Source organism: Trichechus manatus, unplaced genomic scaffold, assembly GCF_000243295.1.
Source record: "Trichechus manatus latirostris isolate Lorelei unplaced genomic scaffold, TriManLat1.0 scaffold00072, whole genome shotgun sequence".
Taxonomy (NCBI): Eukaryota; Metazoa; Chordata; class Mammalia; order Sirenia; family Trichechidae; genus Trichechus; species Trichechus manatus.
Window position 1 is genome coordinate 3,936,099 of NW_004444008.1, and position 20,170 is coordinate 3,956,268.

General features: G+C 48.8%; 1 protein-coding gene across 1 annotated transcript in view; it reads right to left on the reverse strand.

Moving 5' to 3' along the window:
- ADCY2 (adenylate cyclase 2) overlaps nucleotides 1-20,170 on the reverse strand; it is a 458,110-nt gene that overhangs the window by 226,470 nt on the left and 211,470 nt on the right. The window contains exon 3 of the mRNA XM_004380271.1: nucleotides 11,562-11,711. Within this exon, the coding sequence (XP_004380328.1) occupies nucleotides 11,562-11,711 (150 nt within the window). The remainder of the gene's footprint in view (nucleotides 1-11,561; nucleotides 11,712-20,170) is intronic.

Sequence of the window (20,170 nt, forward strand, 5' to 3'; positions counted from 1 at the left end):
TCATAGTTTTGTCCTATAGCTTCTACAATTCCTTTTGTAAAGGAACACTGTAAACCATTCTCTACCATGCTTTTACGGAGTTCTTTAAAAACTTGAAAGTCAAGGCCATTGTGACGGGGCGGTCCTGATCCCCAGATGACAGGATACGCAGAAAACCCCTCTTTCTCACGGCCCTCCCGCAAAAATCTTTCCATAAGAGACTCATGTTGAGAGAAATCAGCTTTGGGAGGCGTGGAAACAGGAGGGTAATAAACATTTTCTTTACTAGGGGAGCGAGCAGAAGGAGCGGCCTGTAGGGGCTGTAAAGCGAGGCAGCAGTGATGCCAAGCAATAAGAACTGAAGCTGGGAAGTTCATGTCACGAATGATGTTACTGATACGTTCCTATGCTTCTACATCAAGGTTTCCCCACAAGGGATACCAAGGACAGGCAGACTCAATTAAAAGCAGAAGTTGGGTAAGGGCTTCTTCTGACACCTTAAGCTTAGAGGCCTTTAACAATCCCAACAACTGGGTTTTGTGTCGATGTTGTTCAGGAGAAAGAGAATTCCCTATAGCGAGGAGGAATAGGAAAATGAAGAAAAGAATGATAGGAAAGCTCCTGGCCCAAAGCCTGAAATCCCTTGAGGGAGCGTATGAGAAAGCCCCGCCACTCCCGGGGCTATAGCAGCTGGAGATGAGAACGTCCGGGAAAGTTCCGCCCACGGAAAAACCCAGCCGCTCCCGGCGCTGTAAGAGCAGCCTGGAATGGACGCGTCCTGTACTGAAAACCACCTTCAAGGATTGAGTGCAAGGCTGTCTACAGCATCCTCACATGGGGCACCATTTGTCGCAGCGGCGGCGAACGTCGGGACGGCGGAGACAGTAACCAAACACAACCCTTACAGAGAAGTGGGGCCAGGGGTGTCACTCTGAAGAGTCAACCCCGGCTTCAATCCCAGGAGTTTATTTATAGTCAATACAGCAAGCAGTGAAGCAAATAACAGAACAATGGGCTTTGGGTGCGGGCAAGGGAGAAGGAATTCAGGTAAACAAGCCAATCAGTAAAGGGACAATAGGTTTGGGAAAACAAGTCGTGACAAGTCTCAGCATGTTGGGGACAAGTCTCAACATGCTGTGCAGCACAGAGGCCTGTGGGGGCTGCAGTTGTCAATAGTGCAGCCATGTTTAAATGGCATATATCCCCACAGCTATCAATGCTAACTGACATGGCAAATGAAGGGAAGGCTTTTCAGAAGTATGAGAAAAGCACAGAAAAAGCAAACTGCATTTAAAGACAAGCTTTAAACTTTTTTCCCCATTATTCACCAGCAACTTTGAGAGAGCTGCCAACTCCTGCTCCTATGGAATTTGTCACATTTTATATTCAATTCTGTCAGCTGATAAAGTATATCGCTCTTTAATGAAACGGTTTTCCTCTGTTTTTCAATAAGGCATTCAAAACCCCACTCATAACGTCTCAGAAGTCCCACTCATTTCAAAGTGTTGCATCTCGGGAGCCCAGATAGAACCCTCACGCTCCACCTGCCTCTTTCTCAAAGGTAGAATCTGTTGCTGACTTTCACTTCTGCATACCCCGCCCTTTGGAACGCCCACTCCCAAATATGCCTCTAAACACCTTCTTCCCCCCTCGACTTGTTAATAAAATTCACCAGCAAAGAACTGAAATAGTAATTATGTTAAGTACTGTACTCATCAATGTCAAAACCTAACACTGTTTTAAAGATTCGGTACCCTGCAAACTGTCATCACAATTGTATCTCTGAGCCAGGCGGGTGTTTTAATAAAGGCTCGTTAAAATGCACGTCTTCCAGCAGATGTGGATGAAGTCAACAGGCTGGTATGATTTCAAGTTTGCAGCTCTTCTCTGACATAGAAACTGCGTCATCCGCATTGCACGAAAGAAACCCTTTATCTTGACTTCCTCCCAGGAAGATACTGATCTCTTCTACAACGAGGCTAAAATAACTCAAGTTTAAAGAAATACTTGAGCAAAAATTACACGAGAAACTACTGGGGAGAAGAATACGGAGCCCAGGAAATGTAAAATCTTTTCTGTTGTTTAGTCTTTGGTGTTTTAACATGATCCAGTATTGCTTTAAGGAGCCCTGGTGGTGCAGCGGTTAAATGCTTGGCTGCTAACCGAAAGGTCTGGGGTTCAAATCCACCAGCTGCTCCGCAGGAGAAAGACCTGGCGATCTGCTCCCGTAAAGATTACAACCTAGGAAACCCTCTGAGGCAGTTGTATCCTGTCCTATAGGGATGATTCGGAATCCACTCAATGGCAACTGGTTTTAATGCTTGTGGTGGGTTAATTACTTTTGTGTGTGGTCTTTCTAGCCATGTCTTGTAACTCCCGCCCAGGTGATTATGTACTAGGGTATCTGTGGCCTACCAATGGGATTGGTTAGTTTTGTCCTAAAAGAGAGCCAATTTCAGAGCAGAGAAGGATCCCACCACCACCAAGAAAGAACAGCCAAGAGTGGAGAGCGCATCCTTTGGACCCGGGATCCCTGCACTGAGAAGCTGCTGGAAGCAGGAGACCGAGAGAGAGAGTAAGTGAGCTGTAATCGTGAAAACAGTAAGAAGCCGTGGCAGGAGAGACCCGGAAGTAGGAAACAGTGCACTGGCTTCCCGATCCACGGAGAGAAAGCTGAGCGCCTTTAGGCAGAGGCCTAGGGCCAGGGAGAGGCCTGCCTGCGAGCACAGCTGGCAAGAGGCTGTCCTGATGGAAGAACTGTACCCTGAGTGTTCCTGAGCCTGAACTGTAACCTGTTACTTCCGTAAGAAACCCTGTAATCCTAAGCGTGGTCTGTGAGTTCTGTGTGGCCATTGCAATGAATTATCAAACCCAGCAGAGAAGTAGAGAGTGACGTGGGAGGGACGGTTGGTGTCAGAATTGGTAGAGATGGAGGAGAGAGGAGGTGTGTCTGACCTCCGCCTCATAGGAGTCAGCTTTGGGCTGCTGATCTTGGTTCTCCTTCCCCCTTGTGGGGTTGGAGGAGGTCAGACACCAACCCCAGGCCATTTTTATAGCGTTGCTTTGGCAAATAATGAAGTGATCTCAACATGGGCAGACGTGTCTGACAGTGTCTGGGCTCGGTGAGAACCCTCACAAAGTGTCTGCAGAACTCAGAAGAGATAGAGCAAGACACGTGGGGTCCCCATGAGTCAGAATCGACTCCATGGCAACTACCAATGACAAAGGGAGGCATTTATGAATGGGACTCAGGATGGTGTGAGGACGTCTAGGAGTCTGAAGGCTGCTCTGGACCACGAGGCGTGCACAGTGTTGCTGGGTGTGGTTTCAGCATCGCCGATAATGTTGTTATTGTTAACATTGCCCGGTCCTGCACCATCTTCATGATCCTTGGTGTGCTCCAGTCCATTGCTGCAGCCACTGTACGTTTTGGGTGCCTTCCAACCTGGGGGGGCTCATCTTCCAGCACTATATCAGACAATGTTCGGTTGTGATCCACAGGGCTTCCACTGGCTAATTTTTGTAAGTAGATCATCAGGTCCTTCTTTCCAGCCTGTCTTAGTCTGGAAGCTCTGCTGAACCCTGTCCACCATGTCCTGCCGGTATTTGAATACTGATGGCATAGCTTCCAGAATCACAGCAACACGCAAGCCCTCACAGGACGACACACTAACAGACGAGTGGTGGTTTCAAAATATTTAAAAATAGCCTTTTCATGATTTCTACATAGGTTAAAATGTGTCGAGTAGCGATTACCAGAGAACGAGGTAGCACTTCCAACGACAGCTGTAATTACTGAGTAAATGTAATCCAGGAATGCAGTCGCCTTTCTGGAAAAATCAATCAACTGCGCTGCCCATCCCTTCCTAAGTCTCAACAGTGTAAAATACCACAAAGCCCAGTGGGGAAACAGTTTAAGGTAACACTGCAGAAACCACAAACGGGCAGTGTAAAACGTATTGCCAGAGATAGGAAATTCAGATGCTGGTATGGATGAAACTGTCCCCCCAAAACACGTGTTGGAATCCTAACCCCTGTACCTGTGGATGTGATCCCATTGGGGAATAGAGTTTTCCTTTTTTATGTTAGTGAGGCCATATCAGGGTAGGGTGTATCTTAAATGGAATCACTTTTTAAATGTGAAAAGAGCAGATTAGGCACAGAGACGAGCGAGACCATCAGGGAAAAGGCAGATGCTATCAGAGGACAATGCACGCAGATGTATCTACAAACCCAGACTCTCTCAGGATGGCCGGCTACCAGAAGCCGAAATAGACAACGGACTTCTCCCTAGAGCCGCATTCTGAATTCAGACTTCCAGCCTCCTAGGCTGGAAGAAAATAAATGTCTGTTCTTTAAAGCCCCCCATTTGTGGTATTTCTGTTACAGCAGCACTAGAAGACTAAGACAGATTCATAATACAACAGAACACACAGGGATGGTCACTTACAAGGCAGGTCTGCTCAGACCAGGGTAGAAGCTGATTTCTGTTGCTCACTGCTAATGCTTGGGGGTTCAACGGCCAAGCCAGCTACTGACCACCTTGTTAACAGGAAACCATTTACACGCTGGAAAGATGGTTTTAGAGCTGGTCAGGGACTATCCATGATATTTTCAATCACTTCATATGCATGCGAAAGCTGGACAATGAATAAGAAAGACCGAAAAGCACTGGTGCCTTTGAATTATGGTGTTGGCGAAGAATATTGAATAGCCCGTGGACTGCTAGAAGAACCAACAAACCTGTCTTGGAAGAAGTACAGACAGAATGCTCCTTAGAAGGAAAGATGGTGAGACTTCTTCTCATGTACTTTGGACATGTTATTAGGAGGGATCCGTCCCTGGAGAAGGACATCATGCTTGGTAAAGTAGAGGGTCAGCAAAAAAGAGGAAGACTCTCAACAAGATGGATTGACACAGTGGCTGCAGCAATGGGCTCAAACATAGCAACGGTTGTGAGCATGGCACTGGACCAGGCAGTGTTTCGTTCTGTGGTGCAGAGGGTCACTATGGGTCAAAGTGAACTCGACAGCACCTAACAACGACAGCAGGGACTAAGCAGGACTTCCATCAGAAAGTCCTTTGTGGTATGGAGATCATAGTCAGCCTAGCCTCAAAGATCACTCCAGCAAGTCCACAGAGAACCAACGGGAGAGGCGTGGGGCCCTGGTGGAAACCCACACTTACTAGCTGAGTGAGCTTAGGCAAGGAACACGGACAGGTCCTTTGTACAGCTGAAATGGGGAAAAGTTCTGCGCTCATAGAGCTGCTCTGGGAATGAAGAAGACAGAGTCAGTGGCTGAACAACGCCCCCTCCCAGACACCTTCCCTATGAACATAAGTGTGGTCCTTACATGGCGAACGGGCTTTGCAGATGTGGTGAAGTTGGGGATTTAGGGGAGGTTATCCTGCGTTATCTGGGTGAGCCCAGTGCTATCACAGGGGTTCTTATGAGAGGGAGGTGGGGGGGCCGGATTCGGGGAAGGAGCTGTGGTGATGGACGCAGGTCAGCTGGGGTGTGGGGAGGCCACAAGCCAGGAATGCGGGCAGCCTACCGAAGCAGAACCCAGCTGCCGTCCAAGTGATTCCGACTCATGGCAACTGCCCGTGTTTCAGAGTAGAACTCAGTTCCATGGAGTTTTTCTGGCTGTGAACTTCAGAAGCAGATTGCCAGGCCTTTCTCCTGAGGCACCTCTGGGTGGGTTTGAACTGCCAACCTTTCAGCTGGTAGTCAAGTGCTTAACTGTTTGCGCCACCCAGGGACTCCCTAGAACCTGAAAGCAGCATGGAAATGGGTTCTCCCCCGGAGCCCACACCTCGGCTTTAACCCAGTGACGTGGATTTTGGATTTCCGACCTCCAGAATCGGACGATTACAAATCCGTGGGGCTGTGTCACAGCAGCAGGAGAAAGCTGATCTATCAGCGTGCAGAGACGCACCGAGTACAGCACCTGGCATGCTCTACGGGCTCACAGAAATATTAGCTCCTTCTGGTCCCACTCTCCCCCTTTGGAACGGGAACAAACAATTAGCAAAAACGCCTTACCTAAGGACACAGCTGAAACAACGCCTGTGATGCACTCAGTGACGTGACCGTATCACCTGCTGTCACACTGGATGAAGACACCTCTATTAATCTACGTACCATCCGCGGACACGCAGGCCACTCACGCGCCCCGCTGAAGTCTGCAGAGGAAAAACAACTCTGCATCCAGGGAAAGCCTTGGAGTCTCCTGACTCTCTGAACTCCCCCGTTAGGGTGCGCAATCCGGGGAACGCAGGGTCTCAGTGTGACTGTGCTGTACGAGAGCTCGCAGGCTGTCCTGTCTAATTTCCAGGGTGGGGTCGCGTGAGGGTAGACCAGGCGAGTCTCCGAGTTACACCAAAACAAAGACAACACATCGATCATTGTCGTTAGTTACCGGCAAGTTGATTCCAACTCATGGCGACCCCACGTACAACAGAATGAAACACTGCCTGCTCCTTTGCCATCCTCATGATTGTTGGAACTTTTGTGACCATGGCGCATTTTGAGTCCCTTCCAACGTAGGGGCCTCATCTTCCAGCACTGTATCGGCCACTGTTCTGTTGTGATCCATAGAGATTTCACTGGCTGATTTTCAAAAGTAGATCACCGGGCCTTTCTTCCTAGTCTGCCTTAGTCTGGAAACTCTGCTGAAACCTGTCCACCATGGGCGACCCTGCTGGCATTTGAATACTGGTGGCATAGCTTCCAGCATCACAACAATACACACGCCAGCCCAGTACAACATTCCAACAGACGGGCGGTACACACAAGTTAAGGAAGGTTTATTTTCTTTACATAAAAAATGACAGGTTTGTCCTCTCTCAGAAGCAACATTTATTTCAACCGCTGAGGCAGGAGGAAGGACGGCGCTCGTTTTGCTGTGAGTCTGGCCCCTACCCACTCCTCAGAGTCTGTTACATATTCCAGGTCTGACAAGGAAGCTTCTGTGCACAGCCAGAGCGCTCTAGAGACGGTTTTTACTGCAGGATGTAAACTCAGGACAGAAGTCACAGCTCATGGAGAACCCACCCCTCCCCAAAGGCAGCTTCAGCCCCAGTACGGCGCGTTATTTTTCCTACCCGGCAAAAACTCACACTTGGTAGTTTACACATGAGGGCACTTGGAGGGCAAGAACACAGCTCAGAATCTCTCTGCCAACATTTTTCATTCTCTCCTCTCCCAAAATCTCAGGGTACAAATAGCCACTTCATTCAAACTTTTTTTCTTTTTTCTAGAAATTCATGTCATTTACATAGAGGAAAACATTACGAGATTGGAAACAGAGGAAGCACAGAGCTGAGCAATGCTGAGAAGCTCTCAGCACCCCTAGATAACCCCCGATAACATATCCTGAGCTCTGGAGGGGCCGCCTCCTGGGGTCGCTGGTCACTTGCCCTCCCCTGAGGATTAAGGGCAGCAGAGGGGGAAACTACTGAGTGAGTACCGAACAACCACTCAAGGGTAGCCCTGGGTGGGGCACGCAGTTCAGTGCTGGGCTACTAGCTGAAAGGGTGACGGTTTGAACCCACCCAGAGGCCCCTCAGAAGACAGACGTGGCGATCTTCTTCCGAAAGGTCACAGCCTTAAAAACCCCGTGGAGCAGCTCCACCCTGCACCCATGGGGACACCGTGAGCCAAACGGTAACCAACAACAATATCCATTCAAGATGGCGGGCTCCCAACCGTTCCGAGAGTCACTTTGCTCTGAGGCAGTGCTGAGATGTAACATTAAACAGGACGGTATTTCTTTCATCTTAACAATGGCTGAAACCAAGCGCATTGTAGCTGCTCCCGTGTGTTCCCTGCCCCTGAATAAAGCACATTAAAGGACATGACTCTTTCCGATGGTGACTGTGGATGAAGAAAAGGCAGCGTGTAGGGAGCAGTGGGCAGGAAGGGACATGTGGGAGGCCTGAACCCTGAGAAGCTGAATCTGGCCCGCGATCCTGCCCAGCGCCATGTTTTGGAGACTGTCCCCCTCTCTGAAAACCACATGTGTATGACCACTGGCCAGTTTTCATAGGTCTCTCTAAATCCATCAGGCTACATCGCCTTGATTTTTTCAACCCATTTAATTACATACTGGTCTGAAAAAAAAGAAAAATTTCTGATTCTAGGAACATACTTTCCAAATAAGAAAAGTAGTATATTTTGTCACTAGACTTGGAAGTTGGCTCCCCAACTTTCTGTGGCAAATTACAGTGGAGATGCCATATTACATTTTATTACAGATCTTTACTATGCCAGAATGCTCCTCAGAAGCACAGACGGCAAGACTTTGGCTCGCTTACTTTGGACATGGCATCAGGCAGAGCAACTGCTTCCTGGAAAGGTCTGTGAAAGCCAGCGAAACACTTCAGTGAGGTGGACTGACACACAGCCCCAAGAAGGGGCTCCAACATACCAGTGATCGTGAAGATGGTGCAGGAGGGACACGGTTTTGTTCTCCTGTACATCAGGTCGCCATGAGGTGGAGCTGACGTCACAGTAACTAACAACCGCAATACACGTTCTTATTTCCCCTTTGTCTTGGCTTATGGAAGATCACTCGTTCCTTTTTTTTAATGGTAAGTACACACCTGTGTCATATCTCTCATGATGCTCCCATAAAATCCCTGCACGTTGGGCACCACGCTGTCTGGTTCAGGAGCTACGCAGGGACGAAGCGTGGCATGAGTGCCCACGGCGCACACTGACAAAGATGTTTTTGGCTGTTCAAGGTCTCTTCAGAGAAAAATGAGGTGCAGATGACGTCAGTAGCAGGACTTATGACTTTCGCCAAAGTTGTTACTATAAATACGAGGTTATGTAACCTGTCTTCTTGGAACTGCAGTTCGCCTAGCCTTGCTGCCATTTGGAAGTGGATTCTGGGGGTGACGGAGAAGGGAATTAAACGACTGTCAGGACCAAGCTGATGTAGGCTCTACTGCTTGAGAAAAGGAAAGCATCTGTCTCACAACAGCTGAACTCTACATAGCTCGCAGTAGGCGGTCCGGCCATGAGCTACAAGTTCTGTTTGTTGAAACTACAGAATTTTCTAGAACTCACATTTAAAACATAACTGGACATGAAGCATATGAAAACATACTGGATAACAGACCCAACGGAACAAATGCTTTTGTCCTTTAATATTGAATCTAGAGTTTGATCCCCCACATGCCTGTCAGTTTGTCCTGCTGTGGGGGCTTGTGTGTTGCTGTGATGCTGGAAGCTATGCTACCAGTATTCAAATACCAGCAGGGTCACCCATGGTGGACAGGTCTCAGCTGAGCTTCTAGACTAAGACAGACTAGGAAGAAGGACCCAGAAGTCTACTTGAGAAAAGAATTAGCCAGTGAAAACCTTACAAATAGCAGCAGAACATTGTTTGATAGAATACTGAATATACCACGGACTGCCAAAAGAACGAACAAATCTGTCTTGGAAGAAATGCAACCAGAATGCTCCCTAGAAGTGAGGATGGCGAGACTATGTCTTGCATACTTTGGACATGTCAGGAGAGACCAGTCCCTGGAGAAGGACATCATGCTTCGTAGAGTAGAGGGTCAGCGAAAAAGAGGAAGACCCTCAACGAGATGGATTGACACAGGGGCTGCAACAATGGGCTCAAGTATAATAATCATTGTGAGGACGGCGCAGGACCGGGCAGTGTTTCATTCTGTTGCACGCAGGGTCGCTACGAGTCAGAACAGCCTCGACAGCACCTAACAACAACACCACCACCACAGACCAAAGAATTAAACATCAGTTACTGAAAACCTCTGTCGTAGCACAAAATGCATTTTTAAAAGACAAGCCACTAGATCTGCTAATCACGCCAGTAAGAAAGCAATATTTACAGCCATACCCCAGTGTCTAGAATCACGCCTGAACTAGGGGCGCAAGAAGTATTTGTTGACTCAATGAACAAGTACACCTATTTTCAAAAATGAACTTGATACTATTCATTATTCCATACAAAAACAAAATTAAAAGGGTATAGCTTTGCTTCTACCATCGTAATACATTTTGATGAAATATTACGGGACACACTAACTAATACAATACAATTTAACAACTGACAGTACAACCCCAAACACTCAACAACACTCTAGGTGCCAAATGTGGTAACGGCACAGGAATTACAATACGCAGGCTCAGAAGTGGGGTACCGTGTTCACAGAGAACAGACTGGGCTCCTGGTGACAGATAAAACCTACTCACGGAAAAGAAAATCATTTCAGTGGATATCCTGCCATCCCCAGAAGTTAAGCAGGCCCAATACGGGACCCCTTCACGGGTGGATTTCCCTTCAAAGCCTGTTTGCCCTGCTAGCCTCACCCCTGACGACACCACATGGCTTTGTCTCCCCACGCCGCCTACTTGTCTTCACGTCTTGTTTTTTTCTGACGTTTCATCACAATCTACACATTTCTGTGACGTGCGTTTTTCTGCCTCACCCTAGGGCACCCCTGCCACCATGACAAGGTCCTTCTAGATCCGTCTCCCTGACTCCCGTCAGCCCGCTCAGGAATGATTTTGCTCACCTTCTCCTTCGGGAACTGTGTCCCCCCCAGAATATGTGTCAACTTGGCTAGGCCACGATTCCCCATCTTGTGTGGTTGTCCACCATTTCAAGATTGTTGTAATTCTCCTACGTGTTGTAAATGCCAATCTGCCTGTGGTTAATGAGGCAAGACTGGGTTGTTAAAGAGGATTAGGGTGGGAAGTAACACCCTTACTCAGGTTGCATCCCTGATCCAATGTAAAGAGAGTTTCCCCAGGATGTGGCCTGCACCACCTTTTATCTTACAAGAGATAAAAGGAACGAGAAGTGAGCAGAGAATCGGCGACCTTATACCACCAAGAAAGCAGTGCCGGGAGCAGAGCACGTCCGTTGGACCCAGGGTTCCTACATGGAGAAGCTCCTAGACCAGCGGAAGACTGAAGACAAGGACCTTCCCCCAGAACTGACAGAGAAAGCCTTCCACGGGAGAAGGCACCCTGAACTTGGACTTCTAGCCTCCTAGACTGTGAGAGAATAAGTTTCTCTTTGTTAAAGCCATTCACCTGTGGTATTTCTGCTATAGCAGCACTAGAGGACTAAGACAATCTGTCTCACCTGTGGTGACTGCTGGCAGCACTAGATGACTGAGGGAAGCGGGACTGTACGGAGGGCCGAGAGGGCACAGAGGAGCGGGGCTTCCGTCTCAGCAGGGACAAGCTCTTTCACCAACACTACCCCGGGGAAATAAACGTGCTTTCACTGAAACTGAGCATTCCCTGAAGTGCTGTTACTGGAAACCCCCAGCCACAAGTTGGTGGATGTGACATCTGCGTGGGGGTCCCGGGCTCCCGGTCTGAAGGATCCAGGGGGCGGAGGCCATCCTGCTTTTATTTGTGACCCCCACCACCACTCCCCAAGTACAGAGCTCCGCTCGGCATGGGAAGTCCACGCCCCCACTTTCCTTCTGACGCCCAGGCATGAATGAGCTGCCAACGACATCAATAGTCACGATGCCGTTTCTAATAACGCCCTGGATCGAGTGGAAAAGGGATTGAACGTGCACGTTACCTGCTGACGTTTTTCAAATTCCAACTTGATGCGGGACTTGATGCAATGACAAGTGTCCTGATACGTCTGCTGCAAGGCCAGCTCCATGAGGTGCTTATGGTAGGCGCCCGCCAGGTTCCCGCAGATGAAAATGACCACGTTGGCCAGTATCTGTGGGGACAGAGAGAACCAGGCGGAAGGGTGAGTGCTTCTACAACCGCAGCAAAGCGCCCATTCGCAGGGGTCTTCTAAGACAGGGCACTGCAGGGACTTCATTTTATTTGTTACCATGCTAACATTTTTATCTACTTAACAGAAAGCAGCTACCTTCTTAGAGATTCTACTCCCTTCTTCCACCACCCGTCTGTCAGTCTGTCAAACTGTGGTGGCTTGTGTGTTGCTGGAAGTTATGTCACCGGTATTTCAAATACCAGCAGGGTCATCCATGGTGGACAGGTTTCTGTGGAGCTTCCAGACTAAGACAGACTAGGAAGAAAGGCCTGGTGATCTACCTCTGAAAATTAGCCTGTTGAAACCCTATGGATGCCAACAGAACGTTGTCTGATACAATGCTGGACGAAGAGCCCTCTAGGTTGGAAGGCGCTCAAAATACACAATGGTCACAACAAGGGACTTGTGTATACCAGCGTTTGTGAAGATGGCGCAGGACAAGGCAACATTTCATTCTGTTGTACCCAGGGTCACCACGAGTCAGAGGTGATGGAGGGCAACTAATAACAACAATGAACTCCCTTGTTGGACCCACACCCTCAGACAGGTGAATCTGAATCCCTCCTGACGCTGGGCTCAGCCTGTGACCTGCCACGGCTAACGCGCTGTGGGTGGGAGCCCTGGCGTGCTGCGGCCACTCCCCTGCGCAGCTGTCGTGGCCAGGGAAGAACACGTCCCAGGAAGACGAGAGACACGTGGAGCAGAGCCGCCCAGCCAGCCCACAGCCGCCCGCTGCACGCCACTCAGGGTGCGTGGTTGTTAGGCGGCTTCGCTGCACTGCTGGGTGACGGACTCAGAGAGCTTTGTCACCAAAGCTGCCTTCACTGAGCCTGGTAAGTGATCCCTCTCGTTACAATCTGTTCATCTAGGAAAACGGTGGCCTTTCAGAATACACCCACTCCTCACTTATCCCATGGTTGGGTTCCAAAGACCAGGCCCTTATGTAAAAACTGGCGTTATGTGAAATACTCGCCATTTCCTGCCCTGGCCTCCCCTCCTCCCCGGCCTCAGCCCCCCGAGCTGGGTGGCCACAGCTCCTCTGTATCCGGGGTGGTCACCGGCTCGCCCTCGCTCTGCTCCCCAGAATGTGAATCTGTGCTGGGGCTGTTGGCCAGGTGTTCTCAGCTGCCTGGTGTCCCAGCTCAGGCTCTGAGGTGCACTCGGTGCGGGAAGCAGGGTGGGCTGGCTGGGCGGTACACAGTGGCCTCAGCCAGGGGTATCTCTGCAGAGGGGAGCACCACCCACCACCCACGTCCCACTCCTGGTGCCTGCGGCGGGTGCCTGCCCTTGAGGCCAGCATGGGGTAGAGGGTGGGGTGCACCAGGAGAGAGCCAGGAGAAGCGAGGGGAGGTGCCAGCCAGGAGGAACCAGATTGTCAGGCACCCTGAGAGCTCCAGACTGGGATTAATTACACCGCTCCTCCCTCCACCTGCGCCCTGGAGGAGCTCTGTGTGTGGCGAGGGTGTGCAGGCTGGTGGGGTCGTTAATGCCCCAAACAGTCGGATGGTAGATTTTATTACTATTGTGGTAAATGTGAAATGTCGGGTAACTAGACAGTCGATGAGTGAGGAGTAAGAAACCAAAAAACAAACCCGTTGTCATTGAGTCGATTCCAACTCATAGCAACCCTATAGGACAGAGTAGAACTGCCCCACAGGGTTTCCAAGGAACGGCTGGTGGATTCGAACTGCTGACCTTTTGGTTAGCAGCCGTAGCTCTTAACCACTGCGCCACCAGGGTTTCCAAATGAGGAGTAGGTGTATACAATTCATTGCTCTCTTACCCTGGTAATAAAAATAATTCCCATTCACAGAAAAATTCGGGGAAAAATATAAAGAAAACCGAAGAGTATCTAACTACTAACCTAAAGGGTGGCTGTTCACGCCCACCCAGCAGTGTGGCGGGAGAAAGGCCTGGCAATCTGTTTCTGTAAAGATTAAACCAAAAAACCAAACCCACTGCCATCGAGTCGATTCCGACTCATAGCGACCCTAGAGATTACAGCCAAGAAAACCCTATGGAGTAGTTCTGCTGTAACTCATGGGGTCGCCATGAGTCAGTATTGACTCAACAGCAATGGATTTTTTTAGGTTAGGAGAATTGGCTGGAGTACTTTAATAACTAATAAATACACAGATTTAGGAATACGGCTGACACCCGGAGCATTTTTCATTCTAAACGGTGCGTTTGTAAGAAACCTAGGGCATCAGCAGAGTGATGAGGTTACAATTTTCTTTTCAAAAATAATATCAAAGCATTTTTATTTTCTAGGAGACTGCTAAGCAGAGTGTATGAGAAAAAGTCCTATTTTGGGGTTTGTTTCATAACATCTCACTGTCTTCCTGTCTTCTTCTACCTCGTGGCTTCGTTTAGCTACTCTCACATCTGTCAGAGAACAGACGGGGAAACTTGCTCTCCCACGAGATGTCTTGGAAGAGAATAAGCTCTTTAAGATACAAACACCAGTAGAGGTTCATCCCCAAAGACTAAAATCAGGCCTCGAAGTTGACTGTGCCCAAGATCTGGAACCTTCATAACCAGAACTGTGCCAAGATGTCGTCACAAAAGCCCAGATGCCCTGCCAGGGTCCAACACCCCACCCTCACTTTGTACAAATGGGGGTGATCTGTCAGCACTCCTCCTGGATCTCAGCAGATGCCGAATTAGTTAATTCTGTGCTGCGGGAAAGGCCATTATCTGCCATCAAATTACGACCCAGCCTCTTAGTGATCGGCCAGCACCGCTCTTCCAAACGTGCTGTTGTGGTTAGCTGTGGTCAAGTCAGCCCCTGACTCACGGCGGCCTGATGTACAACAAAACGGAACACCACCTGTCATGCACCACCCCATGGTTGGCTGGGCATCCGACTGTCGTGGTCCACAGGGCTTGCACTGGCTGATTTTCAGAACTAGATCGCTAGGTCTTTCTTTCTTTTCTTAATCTGGAAGCTCTGCTGAAACCTGTTCAGCATCATAGCAACGTGCAAGCCTCCACGGACAAATGGGTGGTGGCTGTGCATGAGGCACATTGGCCAGGAACTGAACCCGGGTCTCCTGCACAGAAGGCAAGAATTCTACCCCCGAGCCACCAGTGCCCCTCCTGAAGGCAAACGGACCTAAATGTGGTATCAAATGGCAACAGACAGGCAGAGGAATGAAAACGTAGGCTTAGCAGGACCACACTTGCACATGAACCAACACGTGACATCAGTAAGCACATTCATAGTGAAACGTCCGAGTGCAAAATCCTGCAGAGCAGCCACGGCCTCCGAAGAGAGGAGAAAAACAAGGGCTGTGATTCACAAAAGTCTATTCTGAATTTAAATGTCCTTTTCAGTTAGACCAAAACATGCTCCACAAAGTCACTCTGTGATCGACAATAATAAATAACCGCTTGGATGCGTAACTGAGACCTTCTGCGAATCGGAAAACAAACTCTTTTTCATTACAAACAAAATTCTAGCTGTTCCAGATCGGTACGTTCCGTTCCGTTATGGCAGGGGTGTCTGACAGCAGCTTGCCTTTTATTGGGATAAAGGGCAAGGATGGACTTAAACATACTCTCTCCCCAGGGTGTGTGCTGGGGGTCAGCTCCACCACTTCCCTTCCACTCCCACTGCATGTTTTCCTGTAGACCGTGATCTGTAAGAGTGCAAAGACAAGTGTTCAACCCACTGCCACAAGCCTCTGACTTCTGCTCAGTGACTAAGCAATTTCAGGGAACACGCATTGGATTAGCCCAAACTGCTGAGCTACATCTCAACATTCTCCCAAATGCCAGGACGGCAGCTGCATTTTCCCTCCACAGTCCAGACAACATCATAACAAGGAGTGGGTTTTGCTCAACACGTTACTGACTTTTAAAGATGCTTTATTTATAAACTGCCATAGAATCTACTTAAAAGATAAAACCTGTGTTCCCTAGAAATCTGGAGCTGGTACTCCTTTGTGAGGGCAATGGTGGTTCAGTGGTACGATACCCTCCTCCCACGCGGGACACCCAGGTTCAATTCCTGGCCAACGCGCCTTGTGAGCGGCCACCACCCGTCTGTCAGTGGAGGCTTGCATGTTGCTGTGATGCTGAACGGGCTTCAGTGGAGCTTCCAGTCTAAGAGGGACTAGGGAGAAAGGCCTGGTGATCTACTTCTGAAATCTTCCAATGAAAACCCTATGGATCACAACGGTCTGATCCACAATGATCATGGGGGTGGCACAGGACTGGGCAGCATTTTGTTTCCTTGTCCATGGGGTCACCATGGGTTGGGGCTGACCGGATGGTGGCCAACAACGACAACTCCGATGCTAATTGCTGGTGACGATTGGGTAAGGCAGGCTGAGGTGAGGAACTCATTACATCACTTTATTCCTTTAACAAACATTTCTTGAGCATTTATTTATGATTGACTATATTTTGTACCCAAAAAACCTTGGATGGAGTAAAATACATAAAATATACCAATAATAAAAATCAACAAAACAAGCAAATGAATAAATATGAGGCCGGGCAGGCTTCTCATGAGCTTGTGAGGGAGATTTTAATTGTTCCTTGGTGATCTCTCAGGGGGATCTCTCAGTGTGATCAGCACCATCTCTCAGGGGGATCTCTCAGGGGGATCTCTCAGGGGGATCTCTCGGGGTGATCACCACCATCTCTCATGGTGATCTCTCAAGGTGATCACCACCATCTCTCAGGGTGATCACCAAAATCTCTCAGGGTGATCACCACCATCTCTCAGGGTGATCACCATAAGCTCTCATGGTGATCTCTCAAAGTGATCACCACCATCTCTCTCAAACTGATCACCACCATCTCTCTCAAAGTGATCACCACCATCTCCCAGGGTGATCTCTCAGGGTGATCGCCACCATCTCTCAGGGTGATCACCACCATCCCTCAGGGTGATCACCACCATCTCTCTCAGAGTGATCACCACCATCTCTCTCAGAGTGATCACCACCATCTCTCTCAGAGTGATCACCACCATCTCTCAGGGTGATCACCACCATCTCTCAGGGTGATCACCACGTACCTTTCACTGTAGGGTTCCCACTATCCAGTTGTCTTTTTGAGAACATATGGATGCTTGCAGTGGAAGGAAAAGAAGCGACAAACTGGATTATAAAATTTCACTTGAAAAAAAATAAAACTACTAACATTTAGGTTCCCAAATACTTTTATTTCTCAGCACCCATAGTGCCTCTGTCATTTTTTCATGGCACCTCTAGGCCAGAAGAAATATCTAATCATTTTGTTTATTAAGTAGTAATAAGTAGACTTAATGAGTATATGTGTTAGTAATTCAGTAGTTTTTTGGAAAAAATACATATGTATTGAAGGAAAATATAACGTTTTTATTCCATTTTTAAATAGCACAGTAACTTATTGCTGGGATTTTTGCATCTGTTGGGCATTGCACAACCTCTCAAACCTTGGCTTCCAATTAGCCACCGCCAACCGCATTTCCTGCTCCATATTGATTTCCACATGGTACTTGCTTTTGATCCCAGCAGCTGCCAAAAACTCAGCTTTGTAGAGATATGACATGGTCGAAAGCAATAGAGTGTGATCTGATGTTGGCACCATGAACCCGCTTGAACCAGCAGGTTGTGTGGAGTCTGGCAGATGTCAAGTGTCTGCATTTCCCTTGAAATTTTAGAATATTCTGGCGTGCCTCAGCATGCCTCAGCACACAGTTTGGGAACCACATCCCTGCAGGCATACAGTTTCAACAAAATAAGTAAACATATTTAATAGTTAATTGAACAAAATAAAATGTGTTATTAGATGTATACAGAAGTGTTTGTTTCTGCTAAATAAGCCTGGCTTTTTTTAGGGTGTACTGATTCTTAGAAGAGACATCTCAGGGCAGAGGTCCCCACCCCGATGGGGGAAAGTCTTCTCTGTGTTATTGGGGATACCAGCTACTTCCTCTTCAGGTCTCCTTGTCTTCTTCTAACTAGAGGGAATCTAATAAGCCCCAGGAGACCTGTTTCAGTCAACGTCCTCACCAGAAAAAAATGGCACATACAAAAGAGATAAAGTCTCACGAAGTGACAATTTACAAAGGTGACAGCAAGATAAGGAACATCCACAAGGAATAAGGAAGTGACCCTCGTGTTATGGATTGAGTTGTATCCCCATCAAAATATGTATTGGAATCCTAACCTAACCTATTCATGCAGATGTGGTCCTGTTCGGAAATAGGGCTTTCTTTGTTATGTTAATTATATCATATCCTACTTAAAAAAAAAAACATTGCCATCAAGTTGATTCTAACTCACAGCGACCCTATAGGACAAAGTAGAACTGCCCCATAGGGTTTCCAAGGAGCAGTTGGTGGATTTGAACTGCCAACCTTTGGGTTAGCAGCTGAGCTCTTAATCACTGGGCCACCAGGGCTCCAAACCCCATGAAGGTGGGCTCTAAATCTAATCACTTCTGAGTTATAGAAAGAGCAGATGAGACACAGAGATATGCACAAACAGGGTAGACAGATGCCAAGTGAGGATCATACACAAAGGAACACCAAGGAATCAAGGAACAGCAAGGATCACCTGCAGACACCACAAACCAGGACAGAGCTCACAGAATGGTGACCCGGACCCTGATTTGGACTTCTAGCCTCCAGGACAGTGAGAAAATAAGTTTCCTTCAAAGCCCTACTGTGGTCGTTCTGTTACTGCAGCGCTAGTTGATGTAGACGGCAGACCAGCAGCAGGGGTGATGTTACTACTCGTCCACATGAGGACGCAAGGCAGGGAGGAGTTACCGGGGCCCGGAGAGCTGTCCCTGATGGAGAGGGTGCCCGACATGAGCTGTAAAGGACCAGGGTCACAGCTGACCTGGTGAGAGGCAGCCAGGGCTCAATCCCGGACCCCCTCTTACCCTGCCCTGCGGTCTCCTGCCCATGCCTCCCCTTTGCCTAACCCGACCTGAAGCTGGAGGGTGGAAGAGCTGGTGACGCTGAGCTTACATCAGCCTCCCAGGAAAAGGGCAGGGGGGAAAGAGAGAACATGGGCTTGGGGCAGCCAATGGGGCCATCAGCCAAGTTCTCTACGTCAAAACCCACCTTAAAACCAGTTGCCATTAAGATGACTCCAGCTCATGGTGCCCCCATGTGTGTCAGGGTAGAACTGTGCTCCATAAGGTTTTCAATGGCTGATTTTATTGGAAGTAGATTGCCAGGCCTTTCTTTTGATGTGTTTCTGGGTGAACTGGAACCTCCAACTTTTTGGTTAGCAGCCGAGCATGCTGATCACCTGCTTACCCAGGGATTCACTCCCTCAACCTTCTGTGAAACCACAGGTGAGGAAACCAATGGTGAGCTGGGTTAACAGATTCTCTCTCCAGGGATTCAGGTTTGGGTCTTGGAGTCTGAGCAAGGAAGCTGAGGGCATCAAGAAGACCATATAAACTGGGAGCTAAGGCTACCACTTGGGACGTCTGGATGGAACCTTGTACAGACTGAGGCAAAAAAAGAATCCAGCCTTGGAAAGAGAAGACCAGGGCCAAGAAGAGAGATGGGCCACTCAGAGCTGACAGTAGGAGACAGAAGTCTGAGGGCTGCTTAGTCCCAAGAAGCACCACCAAACACTTAGAGAGGTTGAGATGTTTCTACGTAACTCCCTTCTCCAGACTGACTACAAGATTTTTGTTTTTTGTCCCACAGTCCCGGTGACACTATTGTCAGGCTCACTAGCTCATCTCACAGTTTGGAATTAGCTTCAATGTCCATGGAGAATGCTAAGTAAACCCAAGACAGGTACTTCTCCCACTGGTCCAGTTCAGAGTTTCACTGACACTTCCAAGCCCTTGGTTCCAGAGGTTTCAGGTTACCTCCCCTGTATGTCAGCTTAACCTACAACCTACTCTCCACACAGGTGTCTTCCTTCCATGGAGTTCCATGCGCCAGGTGAGAACTGCCTCTCTGTACTGGAGCCTCTCTTGGTAGGACTTCACCATAGTAACTGTCACTGGTCCACCTAAACCAACCCTCCTGCAATCCCTTTGGCTTCCTCCGTGTGCCCATGCCACAACTCTGCTTGCAGCTAACAATCACACAGATGACCTTCTCCAGCAGTCAACCTTTGGGGGACTGGACCACCTCTCACCCCACCTTCCCAGACGGCCCATGGCCAATGGCTGATGTACATGGCGCCACAAAGCCCAACTTTGGTGCCTCCAGGCAGAACACACCCCAAGGCTCCCCATGGGGTTGGGGAGCCAGCTCACCTAAACCCACCGGGCCCCAGCCTTGCTTGGCTTCTCCCTGCCCTGTCCTGCATCCCTGGCCCCAAGGCAGGTTTCAGGTCCATTCACCACATGCACGGGAATCCAAATCTTAGGGTCTGCTTCTAGGGAACCCAGCCTGTGTATCTGCACTGCACAGAAACAGAAGA